Here is a 16,752-nt window from a genome sequence, read left to right as displayed (position 1 = left end):
TAACTTATTATTAAGATTTAAAATATCTTATTTAAAATCACTTGGATAATCAAAGTCACTTTTTAACTTGACAGATATAAAATATTCAATGACTCGGTGTTTTTTTACAGCTTTGGGATTTAAATGCATTTTACTAATGGCTAAAGAGTAGAAGTTTTAACATGGTGTTAGTGTCAAATGCTTCGGGGCAGACACAGTAAGTGAAGTGGCAAAACAAGTTAATAAGGTTCAAAGAAAGGTTTGTGTTTAGATCTTCCCGACTGCGAGCTGGTTCAGTGAAAGTAGAAGCTGATAGTCAGTAGCCTTCTTTTGTACCAGAAGAGGCTTAAAACTTCGCAGAAAATGTGAAAAATAGGAGAGTTCCATCTCAGTCTGATGTACTTCATTAGTTTGGTTTGAAATAAAACGAGAGGTACTTCTTGAAGGCAGCAAAGGGGAATATGTTGTGTAGGTAATTCCCACTTTCCAGATTCTGTGAAGAGTAACAGATTATTGGTTGGCAAGTCTAAACCTAAGACATCATTTAAAAGGCTCTGATCAAGTCTGTTAGATCTTAAGTGATTCTTGAATGCTGTCATCTAGTTTTACCACGTGAAGGTAAGAAGCAGTGAAATATGTAAATAATGCAACCATAGCACAGTGATTTTCCTTAAACATTTACTGACTGTTGTTTTATGTAATGGGGGAAGTGAAAATTTGCAATGCTTGTAATTGTGAACTGTTATTTTCTGGTAGCACGCTGTCTTCTAATGATTAAATTAATTTATAAGTCACTACTTGATAGCACAGCAGTTGATTTGTAAACATCATGATTCCATTCAGATGGAAAATCTTCATTTTCCTTTACCCTCCTATCATGTTGATAAGATTTATTCAACTGATACATAACTGTTTAAATTAATCATGGGATTTTAACTTTCATTACTGTAGTGTCTTCCTGCCAGTAGACTGTACGACAGATTGTACAACTCTCTTACTTCACACACACAAGAAACCCCACAATTATTAGGGTTAGTAATTCTGAAAATGTATGTGTTTACATTCAATTTTTTTTATTCTTCAGACAAAATTTTCATTTACAAAGCCTCCAGATCTACAGTGTTATCTACCATATGCTTACTAGTATTTTATGACTGTCTGAAAGTTTAATGTGAGGCAAAATCAATATTTTTACCCACGGGTTTTTAATGTGTCATGAATGCTATTTTCTAAGGTGCTGAAGGTAATTAGAGCTGTGGAGGATCAATGCTTCTGAAAATTAATTCACTTATGCGGATGCCATAATGTACAAGCTCTAGGGGTGAGGACTTCCCCAGTTACTACAATCTATTACTAGGGCTGTAATTGAAAAATAATCTTAAAATCTTGTGAGAAAAATTAAGATGTCAAAACAGATGAGAAAGTGTTCAAAAAACAAGTTGATGTGTTTACGTGGGTTGAACAGGGGGCTAGTAGTCCTTCCAAGGGAATGTAGGAACTGCACCCTAAATTAGATATTCTAGCCTCTTCCCCCTACCCCCTTCAAGCCAATCTGCAGCTACTAATGCATAGTTTCAGATGGGGAAAAAAAATATGCAGTCTTCACAAAATCATCCAAGAAAACATACTAGTCACCCTTCAGGTTGATGTTTAAAGTATTCAGATGGGATTTGGGAGATTTGTGTATTCTACTTAAGAGGATTTAAGCCAACGTTAATCAGATTCCAAGAGTACTTTTTAGCCAAGAATGTGATTTGATAAAATCTCTCATGTTGATACAGACTCTGACGCATAAACACTTATTGGATCAAGGACTGAAGTTCTTTGCCAGTTTTTTATTTTTACTAAATACACCTGTGAATCTACCAGCTACACTATGATATAGCCACACTGACACAATCTCTTTCTTTCTCTCCTTGTAGATACTCAGTGGAAACTAAACTTTTCTTTTAGGTTGAACAATTATTACATGGGGCCAAACATACAAGCAAACAAAACAAACAAAACCAACCACACAATCACACAGACCTTTCTAGCATGTACATAGGTTTTCCACTGTGTAGAAGGGAGAGAAAACAGTAGGTTATGGACTTCTTTAACAAGCAAGTACACTTGAGAGAGAAAATGAGCCTTTAAGATAATTTTGGCTGTACTGTTTCCTATATGCTGGTGGATGTTGAGATGATCCTGAAGAACCCTTTGGTCTCAGTTCCTCATACTTTTTATGTTTTTTTTTTTTATATGGTTTGTTTATAAACAGATATATAAAACCTATATCAGGAAAACTGACCAGTGAAGTGCCTTACAAAACACAGTACCGAAAAGGACATATTCTCCAACTCTATGTGTTGAATGGTCATATTGTATTTTTGTCATTGTGTCACGTTTTCTTTCTGAAGCCTTCAGGAGCCTTTTAGAGTTGCAACTGATAAAACAGGTAGCATTCAATGAATTAAGTCATTGAAGTCTTTGAGAATTACTTCTTTTTTTTGGTCTTTTTGTACTCTGAACTTTGCTTATGTAGTGTATCACAACTGGGACTCCTTTCTTGCACACCAGTATTGACTTTCTAGAAGCTTAATTTTGTAACCCAGTTTTCAAGTAACACAATTTGTGGACATTGCCTTCTGGCCATTTTGTCATAGGCTGTGCTGTGACCATGGTTTCTGAACATTGCAGGACATGTAATGGATGACTTTGCAACACTGTACAAGGAATTAAGTTACTATAATTTCTAGCTACAAAACGGAGATCTAAAACACTGAGAAACTGAGTTGCTTGATGGAATGCAAAAAATCTTGTGGGAAAGCTTTCCCAAAATCTTAAATTATAACAAACTTAGAACAGTCATAGCTGTTTGTTTGCCTTTCATAATGGTATTGATAGTTAATAAGATGAGAAAGACTATGAAATAATACCATGGCATTGCCTCAAGCGGATTGTTATCAGGGTAATTTTTGCTTTTGTTCAAAATTCTGCTGCAATAATGTTTAATCTGTATAGAACTTACTCTATTAATATTCCCATATCTTGGAAACAGTCCCAACTAGTGAATTAATGATCAAATCAAGGAAGAGTTTATAATATCTCTATACTGATGCTTCTGGAGCTAAATTGCTTGTCAAAGAGTCATCAAACAGACCTTTTAGTTTAAATTGCTCAACTCCGAAGTTTGAAATACTGTTACCAGGGAAGCATCCTCTCCCTGCACAACAATGCAGTACAATAACTTAGATCAGCAGAGATAAACAAAATCATTCTTTTTGACTACAGAGAATGAGAAGTACCTAAGGGGATCATCACTAGGCCAATCCCATGGTCATGGTTTCAGTCCCTGAATTAAAAATCCTAAATATGTTATACAGCCTGTATTTTTCTCTGTGAGAGAAGAAGGTTGACTGGAGGCAATCTAGCCACCTAAACATCTGTGAGAATTAGCTGTTTGGCTGTTCTGCAGGAAGACCTCTGGGAAGGATGTTACACCTAAGAATGTCAACAACTGCTCCAAGTTTGCCTCTGCAGCACTGATGCAAATATTAAATAACTGATCTTTTCTCAAGTGTAGCTGCTATGTATTAAGTATATGATAGAAACCTGATAGAAAAGCACACTTTTCTACATTAAAATAAATCTCTTCTAAGAATTCAAAGGATGAAAGCCATTGAATATATTAAATTGAAGTAATTGGAGACAGGCAAGGTATGAATTGAGTTCCCTTCTTACAAATATTCTTAATTATTCTTACACTTGCTCATTACTTTTCTATGCAGGGAATATTTTTGCTCTCACTTTTTGGAAGTCCTTCATATGCAAATCTCAGTTTTCTGGTCGTTTGCAGTGGATTCAATAAATTTTAATCACTGTATATGCAGATAAGTACTTAGTATTTTTTTTCAGAAAGTTCTAGCAAATAAATTCAAATTAATTAAATGCTAGGTAACATTGAAAGTCTTGTGACTTTTACTGCCTGAATATCTTTCAGTGCTTGACCTTCTTTCACCAGTCAAAAAAATGGCCTGAAGTCACTTGCATGCATAACACACCTCATCTGTAGTAAAAATTCATATATTCATCCACATCTTATAATGTGTGGCCAATGTAATGGAAAGCTGTATGCGTAGCATCTACGTATACTGACAAATACTTGTTTATTTGAATAGACTCTGTTAATTAGGGTTGTTTTCTTGAAATCAGGATTCTGAAGGAGGCCTTCCACATATGAAATAATATTAGACTAAGATAGAATTCAGGTTCCTCTGGAAATTCTGATATGTCAATAATGTGCTGTTCCAAAATGGAAGAAAAACTTAGCTGTATTATTATCATCATTGTTATTTTAATTTTACTCTGACAGAGCCCTGGTACAATTTCACTTTGAAAGATTTAATATGATTCTGAAATATTCTCTTTGTTAGCTTGGGAGCTTGTAAGTCAGAGCTTTTAATGCTTACATGTTTTTGAAAGAAGAGCATCCTCGATTTCACAGCTTTCTGTCATCGAGCTAGGCAGAGGGGAATTGCATGTGAGGAAAGAGCCATTCTTCCCCCAAAAGTTCTGAAACATCTAAGTCACGTGGAAGTGATTCTTTTAGCTAAAAAGAGAAGAGTACAATGCTGATGGAAAATTCCTCATCAGCTGTATTTTTGAGATTTGACCTTGCAGGCTGATGGTCTTGAACGAAAGCACAAGTAGCTTACATTTCTCTGGGGCTGCTGAAGTCTGCTATCACAGACTAGAAGTATCTCGGGATGAGCCACTGTTGCCTTGGAAATGGTCAGAAAATAACGTGTAAATTGTGCTTTACCACTTAGTTTTTCAACACTGCTGCTCCTTGCTGAAGACCATGTGCTTCCATGCAACTCATGAAAATACCCTTTCATACCACATAATTAGACTGTTGAAGTTATTACCATGAAAGTGCATTGAAAAGGAGTCAGAGGAAGTGGAGAAAAAAGTCAGATGTTTAGATCGATATTAGAGATAACCACGTTCCCATAAGGAAAATCAAATGCTGGCAGATCTGTTAAATCTCATGCTTTGAATTTTATGCTTATTTCTGACTACAAGAGATCCAGTCACTGTCCCAGCTCGCCTAGTATTGACATAGTGGGAAAGGTGATGTCAAGTGATTTGGCAGTCTCTATTTTCAGTTTCTTAGGCATTTCATTAATGCTATCTAAAAATCTCCCTCACTGAAGTCTCTGGGTAAGCAATACATAGGAAAGTTCCAATGTTTGCTACAGGTAAATCGGGTTCCAGTAGAAGACATGGAAAGAAGGTAATGGAATCTCACTGCTGCTGGCAGATGGTGGAAAATTACAAACTGTTTTGCATGTAGCTAATAGTATAATGACTTCAAGGGCTCCTTTAGTAGTATGGATAAAGCGATTGCAATTTCTATTATTAAAACATCTATTGGATCTTTAAAATGTTATAAATTGAGTGAATATATATATATATATAGTGAAGATGATTTTTGTATTTCAGACATTTTGTTTGCGTTTTTCTGCTTTTATGAGAACTATTTCAAATATTAGAAGTTTTGCATTTAAAAGCAGTGTGCGAATATTGTCTTGGTATTCCAAACTCAGTTTCAGATATCATGCTGTGCATGTAGCTGACACAGTTTTATCATGCTGTATAGTAGCCTGACAGATTAGCCTAATGGTAGATTTAACTTGAGTGTGACTCATTGGGGAAAAAGTGGAATGGGGAAAAGATGCTATTAGTTATTTAGACATATCAAGAACTGAGGTTACTTTGATTAATACTTGAACTATTTCCTCCGTGTAGTTTGGAAACTCCAGATAGACAGAGGTTAGTTTTTGTGTTTGGAGTGTAGTAGGGTTATTATTTATTATTATAATGGAGAGAACGATCGTTCTTCTTTTAAAGCCATTTGAAGTCATCCAAAGTTATAAGTCGAGAAAATCTGAAGCTGACATTTCTGGACAGTCACCTTGTTATTCGAAATTTCGGTTCTGTGAAACAAGCCAACTGTGGTACGCTGTCTTTTTTGTAGTGTAATTTTTATTAACTACTTTTACTTTAAAATACATACCTAGTTTCATCTAAGTAATGCAAAATGAAGGTATTATGTTTGTTTTGTAATTCAGTTTAGTTCATGAATTAAATGTCTTGGTTATTTTTTTCCTACTAGGACAAGCTTGTACTAATTCTGCCAACATTCTCTGTTGTAACTCAGTACTATTGTGCTACTTCTTCCTTGTGGGTCATGGAATATTGGTAATGCTTTAGTACTTTTAGTGTTCAGCAACAATTGATCAATGTGAGTTAGAATGCATAGGTGTTTTTGTTATTTTGTTGTATGATACTCATGCCTATTTTGATACAGAAATACAGGTAAAATCTTTGAAATTCAGTAACTATATTAAACAGGCTAAGTTTTTGAAGTGTACATGAGCCAGTAGCTATTATAATGACAAAGCAAGAATAGTAAAATCAGTTACACTGTAAAGTATGTCCAAAATAGCCAGCCAATCTCAAAGTAATTAATGAGCCCATGATAAGACTCCATCTGAAGAGTTTCATCTGTTTTAATTACTGATTTCCTGATGCACAAGGGAGCTTTCTGCTAGTCCTGTGGTGAAAGCCTCAGAAGTCCTGGGTCAGAGTTTGGGGACAGAACCACCGCAGATGTAGTATGTTGACTGATGACAGATCAGTCTGACAAGCCTTGTGAGATACATGGCATTACAGTGGAAGAGAAGGCTCACAGCACTCTGCTGCAAATGCATGCAGTGCAGGGCAGGCTACAAGTCCAGAGCCACTTTGTGTTCAGTGAATAGGTTGAAAAGTCAGATGTGAATAATCCAAGGTGGAGCACTGGGTCGTTTGGGGGAAGGACAGTTTAATCCCTGTCCTTGTTAATATATTAACATAATTTCCAACTTTTCATGTCCTGCTGATGTTGAAGAGAATGACCTTGAGTAGTTTTCCAGACTTCTATAGATCGCTTATTCTGAAGTAGTCAGAATACCTTGCATCTCCTTTTTCTTGCACTGCTTGAGCTATAAATGCTGTATGAATCATTCTGCAAAAATGAAACAATTAATTAAAATAATTTTATTTGAAACTATTCAAAAATACTTGTTTCTGCCTTTTGTTTACTTGAAGCAATGAGTCATAAAAAGACTTGTATTTGCCTTAGTCATTCTAGCATGCATCCATAATAGAGCTGTCTGCTTCACTGATTCAAATCAAAAATAGGCTATTATTGTGTTGTCATTTCTGCATACCATATAGCAGGACATTCACATGTTACTTCTAAAAAGCATTTACTAAGGAATATGACAGTTAAAAGTTTAAAAAAAAAAAAAAACACCTTTGAAGAAAGCTTTCTACATGAACAGCGTGTCAAACTGTTTTGAACCCAATCAAAGTAGTAATTCCAAATTTTTCAAACCAGGGTTAGCAGGGATAAGATGGATTGCGTTGACTTGAGCTGTGGAACGTTTTCTTTGTTAAATGTTTAATTCTTTGTTGAAGGCTTAGTCCTCAGAAACTTTTTGTGTGAGCCACATGTGAATGAAAACCTTTGTGTTGTCCAGTAACAACAAAAAGAAATCATGTGCCCAACTGCTGTATGCAGGATAAGCTCTTCACTTGGTCTTTTATATGTTGATTTTTTTTTTCTCCTCCAAATTTACATAAAGATGTCACTGATGGCTTACACATTAGAGAAGTTTGACACAGAAAGCTACTGTCTAATGCCAGAGACAAATGAAGCAAGAAAATAGCACTTTCTGGCCAGCAAAGACTTCCTCTTAGTTTTCTCAAGGGTCACAAAATTCACCTCTTGATTTCTTTACCCAGCCAGCCCAGACCATTTTGCGTGTGAGAGTGGCAAGAGGGGCTGGTTAGGAAGCATGCTGCAATGCTCCTTTTTTTAGGTGAGGCTCTAGAATTTATTGAACCTGAGTTTTGGCCCAAAGGATATTTGCTCTGAGCTTTGAATGCTTTGTTATTCAGTTCTTAAGTATGAAAGTAAATGCAGTGATTGAAATGGAATAGTAATGAATTGTCTACAGTAGCCCTGAAACCAGTAGTCCTTGGTGTAATTCAAGATTGCTAGAAGGTTGTCTGACCTTTCTTTATAAGTCAGATAAATTCTTGTCCTTTCTATGTCATTTTATTTTTGCTCCATAATTGCTACTCAGGATTCTGAGCAGTCATTGCATTTACTCACCTCTTCACTATAGTACATACATTTTACATAGTATTCATTCAACACCACCTTCTTCCCATAGTTCTGTGGCTTTTTCAGGAACCTTTCTTTGTCCACATCTGTTTCGTAGAGTATTAGGATAAGAGGTTTCTCAGAGAAGCCTCCATACCTGAAGGCATTCAAGGCCAGATAGGATGGGGCCCTGTGCACCATGGTCTGCTGGGAGCAGCCCTGTCCTGGGGCTGGAATTGGGTAGGCATTAAGGTCGCTTCTGACATAAGCCATTCTTTGATTCTAAGAGGAGGTTATTAAAAGCCTTCTTGTCTCACCTGCTGTATACTAGATTCATTTTTACCTGAAAGTTGTATCTAATGACTTAGTTTGCACTGAAGTATTTTTGTCCTGATGTGTTTCAGATATCCTGTCCCAGCAGCGTAGGTGTTGCTAGTAACCCAGATGATCTTAACAGGTAAACCGTGTCACGTAACAAGGAGAGTATCTCCTGCATTTTTCTTGTCATACAGAGGAAAATTCCTTTCTGAGTCTCAAAAGTGGCAGTCAAACTGAATCAAAACGTTTAAGGAAGGTACCACTTAAGAATGAGGGATTTCTTCACTGGCATGCTGCATCAGAGGTGTAGTTCACAAATCCCTAAGTCTCTACCTACATTTTTTGTTTTATACAATAAATTCATCTTTTTCATCCCACATTTACTTAATACCTGTTAGTTTCATATTAGACACCGTGTTTTTTCTGTCTCCTAAGCTGCTTATGTATATGGTCTTCTTAGATACTAAGCTTTTGATCATTTTGGAGTTGCAAATGGCTGTTTGGTTAGCTTTTGGATATGCCATATTTCAGGTGAAGACTTGCATCTTGAATGTTTGTTTTCCTGAGTGTTTCGAAAAGTTTAGTTTTCCAGTTGCCCTTTTCTTAGTAACAGTAATCTGTTTCATCATTAAAACACGACATGCATCAAGACAATCCATTAAAACAGTGGATAAGATGATGATGGACATGAAAGAAGTTGAGGTATACTCATGGTCTTTACTTGTGAGACTGATCTTTAGGAATTCCAGGTCCTTGAGACCAGTTGGGAAATCCGGAACAAGGAAAATTTAGCCTTGGTGTGGGAGGATTAGGTTAGCAAGCATTTAAACAAATTAGATTTAAAAACTGTAGGACCACACCCATGAATGCTGAGGAAGCTGGCTGATGTCACTGCAAGACCACTCTTGATAATCTTTGTAGGGTCTTGGAGATCAGGGGGTCCCAAAGACCAGTAGAAAGCTATTGTCGCTCCTGTCTTCAAGAAGGGCAAGAAAGGATTTGGTTCACAATCTTTTTCAGGAGGAAAGGGTTGCAAAGGGTTGCTTTGCTAGGAGGATGGACTCTGAAGGCACAAATGACAAATGGTTATGGAAGTAGTAGCCAAATGATGGTACACATTGTGTAAGCCCCTTGGAGTTTTTATATACAGATATGTGTATATATAACATATAAGAATTGCAGTCTTCCTGCTGTGTGCAAAATGTCAATTTAGTAGAATTTGCTAGGGCTCACAATTTCCTCGTTAACATCAGCCAGCACAATGTGTATACTTCTGTCAGAGAACATAATCATAAAACAGTATTGTACAGCCTCTCAATTTAGATCAGAACAGTGTCTGCTCAGATTGGCTGTAACTTTGAGACAAATCTTTCCTATAATAATAGGAAGCTCGTTTCTGCCCTATATTTCCTTTATTGAATAGTAAGGTCATAAGTAGGTAGCTTTACTTTCAGTGTTACTCTAATATGCCAGTTTTTGCAATGAAAGGCGTATATAATACTCAGGATGTAAAGTTGCTAATTTCCTTTTTTTATTATTCATAACCTAATGCTTGATTTAAACAAAATAAAAAAAGTATATACTTTCCAACTGTGTGCACAGTTCTTTTGCACATTAGGAAAGATTCTCTGGTGTGCACTGGTACTTCCAATGCACTTGTTTATTAAGCCGTTAATTTTCATGAGATTTATAATATCTGTGTACTGAAACACTGCTTTTGGTTGTATTTTTAAATTTCCTTAGGAGAATATTTGATTCCCTTTGCAACAAAGCAGTAGTAAAGTAGATGGGGGAGGAGCAGGATGTTACTGTTAGAAAATGAACGAGTTTAAAAAAGCTGGCTAGCTATATGCCTGACTGGTTACTGAAATGCTGGAAGAAATGTTACTAAGTGTGGAATTACATCATCTTTCCCCTATGCACAGAAAGTGCCCAAGGAAATATCATTTGTCATAAGACCTACACTCCTTAATCTAAAATGCCACTTTACTGCTAAAAGCAAAAGGATACAGACAAACAAACAAAAAGCCTAAAGAAAGTAGTAGTGAACAATTCAAATTTAATCAGCTTTTTCCTGAAGTGAAAAAAAAAAAACAAAACAACAACAACAACAAAAAAGTGTGGGGGGAATCCTTCTCTTTGAACTGTAATTATTAAATAAACAGGAAAAAAAAGTGTGTAGGCAGAAGATTGTGCACATCAATGTGTCTTTTATATTTTGCTCCTTATCTCCACAGAAAGTTATGATTATTTACAAAATATGGCACTGGAATAATAAAAATTCAGCTAGGGCCTTTCTTTGCCTGCAGATCTAAATCCCAGCTCCCATTCCAAGACTACAAAAAAGAGCTCAGCACAGGAGACTCCCACAGCATGTAGAAGGGGAGTGTAGCCTCTTCTCCCTTCAAAAGCAAGGATCACACACTGGTATCCTTTTGTACCACTACAACAATCCCATGGTAACGTGTGCTTGCCTCTTGCTTTCTGAATGTTATGTTTTGCTGAAGGCCAGGAATGAAAACAAGGAAACAACGTCAAAGCCCCTGCTTGGCTGAGATTGGAACAGGGTTGATGGACTTTGTACATAACCTCATATTTTCCTGCATTCCATGATGCAAACACTGTGCTGGACTTTCTGTGGTCATTGAAAGAAGGAAGAGATTCAGCTTTTTCAAGCCCTGAGTAAAGTAGTGGGAGCAAAGGCAGTGGTTGAGTTTGTCTTAAAGGAACAGGCTGGTTTGGGAGTCAGGATTTTGCTGCCCTGTTTTCAGCAGTTATGTACATTTCTGTGATTGACAAATGCAGATAATTTGTGAATCTGAGCTGAACGCTTGCTTGAGAGTAAAAAGCAAATCAAGCCTGCAATGGATTATTTACTTCCATGGAAAAACAAACAAGCAAACAAAAACCTTAAGCAATCCTATTCTATCCAGACAAAAATTCAGTGAGTATATTTTCACTGGGCAGTTGACACGAATTGCTCCTGTTATGAGCCATCTGCCAAGCTTTCAGGAAGGTAAGATCAAGCATATTCAAACCAGAGAATGCAAAGAGTTTAAACTTGCCACTGGTGCTCACTGAAGCTTCACATTTCAGATAATAAAATGGCATTTGCAGAGTGAAACTGAAGCCTTTTATTTTCTCAAAAAGAATATAGGTTTATATATGAAGGCAAAATAAACGAGCTTCAGTGCCAATCAGAATAAAGTTGACATGAGAGTATAAAACAGCATCTTTCCTACCATCTTTTGTATCAGAACTTCAGAATATGTCTTTGGTGGACCTCACAGTTAGCTTTGATTCATAAATCCATAACAGTTCAGGACCTACTGGTGAAAAGGGTTTGTTTTCTCCACACGTTGTACTCTCTGCACACACGAGAGGTATTTCCAAACAATACCACCTTTATTTTTAAAGGCAGGAAATTGTTAGCAGGCAGATCAGAAGTTCACTAGAAGTTCACCAGTAGCTCACTAGAATTCCTGATGTTTCAGTGTGTGTTTTAGTCTAAAACTATAAGCAATTTTCAGATTTCAGAGTCCAGTTTCCAAGTATTGGCCTGCAACAGTTAATTCCTTAAACTACAGCTCATGTTGCAAAGCTGATTTGCAGGCATTTGATGTTGCTTCAAGAATGGGGAGATTTCTGTTTTTGTGTTTTTGATGTTTCACCATTTTACTGCTTCGTCTTTATGGCGGAACAGCTAAGAGATGAGGATGAGTATCTTTTATAGCTCTTAACCTGAAATATGTACATAAGGAAACAGAGGTCTAGTGTCAGTACTGACCATGAGAAGTAAAAAAGAAACAAGGGAAAGTACAGGAAAGTGCTTTTTTTTTTTTTTTTTTAACCTCCTGAAATGCTTTACCACTCTCTTAAAACAGGATATAAAACTGTAATTAGCCAGTCAAAATATATGGAGTCAGATTACTAATGAAATACTCATTGGGGTCTGAATCTCAGTCCTACTGAAGTTGCTGGAAACAAATGCACAGACTCTGAGCTGAAGTGCTCCATTACTTTGAGGATTGGGCCTATAGCAGAGAACTGGAAGAATATAATAAAGACACCTGCAGAGGAGATCGTGGCATGACAAGACACAACAGGGATGGTACCGTTCAGAGGGACTGTCTCAGATGGAAATAGCAGTTGCTCTGATTATAGCTTCCCCTGGTTCTTCCAGGTGTGTCTGCTCAGCTGACCAGCACTCGGCTCCGCCGGAACACCTCTGTGGGCACCCCGTTCTGGATGGCTCCAGAGGTAAGATTCATGTTCCAATGTATTTCATCAGTGGTATGAAAGCTGTCAAATTCTGTATTTCTGCTCTTTCTCCATTCTTCCTTCTTTTTTCTTTCTTCTTCCTGACTGCTGGACCTTCTAAAGGACATTTCTATTTTGATAGGTGAAAAAGTGTTTTAAACCTATTTACTTAAATGGTTGCAAGGATTAATTTAAAATGTTTTTTTTATCTTTGAAACTGCAAGGTTAGAGTGAAGGAGCAGGAAGCTGAATTGCTTAGTTCAGTATTTTCATTCAGGAGGAGCGAGTACTACCAGCAATCTTTTCCAACCTTCCCAATTTGCAAACTATGCCAAGTATCTCATCTCTCTGTGGATGGATGGAGCCCAGGGTGGTACTGTATATACTGGGGCTTTTACTTTTGAATTTCTTCATCTGGAAAGCGTTAACACAATGTATTTATAGGCAACAGCAAGAAATGAACAGTTCATTATGAATAAATAAGATGTATTATGTGTATTTGGGGATTTTTCCAGCTGAAGAATATAAATACATGCTTTAATCTGGAACAGGAAACAAAAAATTAGTTACACTGTTTAGTGTTATACTTAGTACTTATGCTATTTGTGTCTGCACAAACACGTGTGCATATATACATGTACATCTCTTTGTAGGACAGAAATTACTCTATGGGCGTATGTGCTTATAAATATACATTGCTTGTCCTCATTGGTCTAGACCTTTAGATCTAGGTAAAGGGATGAAAAATCCTTTGTTCAGCTGGCATTGTGAATGAGCTGAAATGTATATGAAACTGAATACATTTCCCACAATCCATTGGCAAACCACATTCTTGATAACTTAGCTTTATCCTTAAATTGGCTGAATAAAGACCCAATGGAAGATAATGAATTCAGCTCTTGCTTTCTTCCTTGTGTTCTTCATGGAGAGAGCAGAGTAACTCCATTCATTCTTTTTCGGGAATAAATCTACAGAGAAGTAGCTTGGGGTTGCTGAGTTCCTTGCTTCTTCCCTTAGCAGTGGGATGCAGTTTTCTACCTGCAAGTGAATAAGCCAAAGATTTGCCACCTTCAGTCAGATCAGGGGACATCTGATCAGATAACAGGCTGTGTTCACGAAAGACTTGCTTTCTCTAGGTCACACTTTGCTTTTTCAGCAGCACTAAGTTTTAACTTGCAAAATATGAGCAGTTCTGTTTATTTTATCCAATATCTCTATCCAATAAGAGATTTCCCCATCTATGAGTATGCTCTTAAATTCAGATATTTGACTGTCCTGTTACTGACCAGGTCTTTTCCTCTAATAGGTGATTGCCTGTGAGCAACAGCTGGATAGCTCCTATGATGCCAGATGTGATGCATGGTCACTGGGTATTACTGCAATAGAGCTGGGAGATGGAGATCCACCACTTGCTGATTTGCACCCTATGAGGGCACTCTTCAAAATACCAAGGTAGTATCTTAATGTTTTTAATTCTTGCTGGGCTGAGAATTATTTCCATTGAGCATTAATTTCCATTAACATTTCTTCAAACTTAGACTATGAAGGTACATACAGTTCCTTCATACTATTTATACTAACGGGAGGTTAGAAGTACTCTGTCCAGATGTATCTTCTGAGACTCTGCTACAACCATGCAAAGCCCCTGAGAAATTTAGAGAGGACTGTGGCTGCGTTTGTGAAAAAGCCATGAAAATTTCCCCTTTGGACTGCTGCTACCCAACATACACAAGCATAGGACATAAGCACTGGACTCATGCGAGTCCCATGTATGTTGTTCTCATGTATTGCCATATTTGAAAATGAATTGTGGTAGTAATACCGAGTCTTAGTGGGTCAGTGTGTCAAACAGGCACCACAGCTGTCCTCAAATGTTATCACGTCTTTTGAAGCAAAGTGTTCACATACATTTAGTCCCTTACCTTTCATTAGCTTGCGCTGTTCCTGCCAGCTGCAGTATTGCTGTCCTTAGGCAGTATCTCTGGCAACTTTTGTGCTTTCTTTGAAGCTGGATGTAGAAGTACCCAAATTACCACTTCCAGTGTTTCAAAAAGCATTGGTCTCAAAGAATATAGGGAATGACCTTACTGCAGTCAGTGGATTTCATTCCAGCAGTTGTAGTACCACAGCATGTGAGACCACATAGCATATATGAGCGCTCCAGGTCCTTTTCAGCCAAGTAACCCAAATTAATTTAAACTGCTTTCTTGTTTAAGAAATCTTGGGTGACTTGGCACTGAAGCAGAGCATGAATGCTCTTCCCACCTCTATTTGCTACGGGAAAAGCAGAATCAAACTGTTGTAATTTCATCTAGGCCTTCAAAAAGCCATCTGGCTTATACGCTTATAGATATTTGGTGCCTAACACTCTGCCCAGGAACAAATGTAAGATCCACTGCCTTTTAATTTCATTAAGAAAAACACAAAAGTTCAAGAGTTAACATTAGGCATCACTTAAAGAATGCGGTTTTGATAACTGATTTAACAGTAAAGGAGTCACCTCATCTATAGGCACTTGCTTTTGTCTAAGTGAGTATGCTTAGTGGAAATAGCACTTTTCATTGAAAGGAAGGAGACTCAAAACAATTTGGACATTAGTACCTAGCATAAGAAACTTTAAATCAACAACAAATAATTTTTTATTTACAGTATATCTGTATCTAGTTCTTCACTTGCCTTCTGAATATCTCCTGATAAATCAAACGTGGCTAATAATGAGCTAGTTTCTTCCTGCAGTTTGTTCAGTAAGCTGATTAATTCAGTCCTTCTGGAAAACCTTTACATAGAATTTCTTTTTAAAAATGTCTTAAAGTATATAGTTTCAGGCTTGGAAAGAGAGACCTGCTATTACAAGTGAATAGTGATTAATGGGTCATTAGTTTCATTTCTGTTTATTGATTTGATTGAAAAAAGTACAGTAATTCTTAGCTATGGTTGGTAGATCCTCTCCATGCTATTTTTCCTTGTTAGTTATGTAATGCAGAAGAGCCATTGAGGCATTGTATCCTCTACCCATACTCCTTTTACCAGTGGAAATCAATATCTTTTTTCAGTGGCCTTCTAAAACTCATTACTCAGCCTGCCTTCACACATCGTTTTTGGCAGCTGAGTAGCTTATTAACTTATTGTCACTGACCTTTGCAGGAATCCTCCTCCAACACTACAGCAGCCTGAACTGTGGTCATCTGAATTCAATGACTTCATTAACAAGTGAGTAACAACTGACACCACTGTAACCGAATATGGAACATGTATAAATGTCATTTGTAAAATATCATTGTATTCTCCATGGAGATATATTGTTAGTAAACAATTTTCTGTTCTGCTTCCTTCAATTGTAAAAATGAGAAGTGTTTTGGGTGGAGTCCTTTGACTGTAGATGAGTAAGGAACTTGTTTTTTACGTTAAGCATTTGCAAACAAATGATCTCAAGTTTCAAAAATCAATGATTGAATTTCTAGGCCTTATCAATTCTGTGAAATCTTAGAGTTTTCAGTACTGAAGTGTTGTGAATAAGATGGATGTATTTATTATGACAGTATGAGCGAACTACAGACAGGCGTGTCAAAACTTAACAATGACCCCTGAATGATCATCTGCTTTTTCTGCCAGCACAGGTGCTTAACTAAAGACTATGAGAAGCGCCCAACGGTATCTAGTCTTTTGCAGCATGATTTTATTAGGCAGATTGAAGGAAAGGAAAACATGCTACAAAGACAACTTATGGAATTTATTGATGTTCATCAACAAATGGGAGTCACTGAAAAGGCAAGGTAAAAATAGCTAAAAAGTAGACCAGTTATGGCAGTCTCTTTATACTTGCGCTGTTTCTGAATGGCTGGTGCTCAGAAAAGGATTCACCTCTCATAACTTTAGCTGACTGAAAAATACAGTGTTTAATCTTTGGGTGCCTCCTATAAAACCAATAGCAAGTGGAGGGCATTATGATTCACATGAGATGAGATAATCTTTAGAAGCGTCTCCCCTTTTTCCTC

The 16,752-nt window shown here is 37.0% G+C and overlaps 1 protein-coding gene across 6 annotated transcripts in view; it reads left to right on the top strand.

The window, feature by feature from the left end:
• Positions 1–16,752, top strand: part of MYO3A (myosin IIIA) — a 102,042-nt gene that overhangs the window by 27,587 nt on the left and 57,703 nt on the right. For 5 of the 6 annotated variants that reach the window (XM_048951001.1, XM_048950999.1, XM_048951002.1 and 2 more), the window contains 4 exons: positions 12,681–12,757; positions 14,064–14,209; positions 15,902–15,967; positions 16,375–16,530. In XM_048951001.1, the coding sequence (XP_048806958.1) occupies positions 12,681–12,757; positions 14,064–14,209; positions 15,902–15,967; positions 16,375–16,530 (445 nt within the window). The remainder of the gene's footprint in view (positions 1–12,680; positions 12,758–14,063; positions 14,210–15,901; positions 15,968–16,374; positions 16,531–16,752) is intronic. The other variant, XM_048951003.1, reaches the window with a different exon arrangement.

This window comes from Lagopus muta, chromosome 7 (genome assembly GCF_023343835.1).
Source record: "Lagopus muta isolate bLagMut1 chromosome 7, bLagMut1 primary, whole genome shotgun sequence".
NCBI lineage: Eukaryota > Metazoa > Chordata > Aves > Galliformes > Phasianidae > Lagopus > Lagopus muta.
The sequence above is the reverse complement of the archived record's forward strand: the minus strand, read 5'-3'. Positions and strand labels throughout refer to the sequence as shown.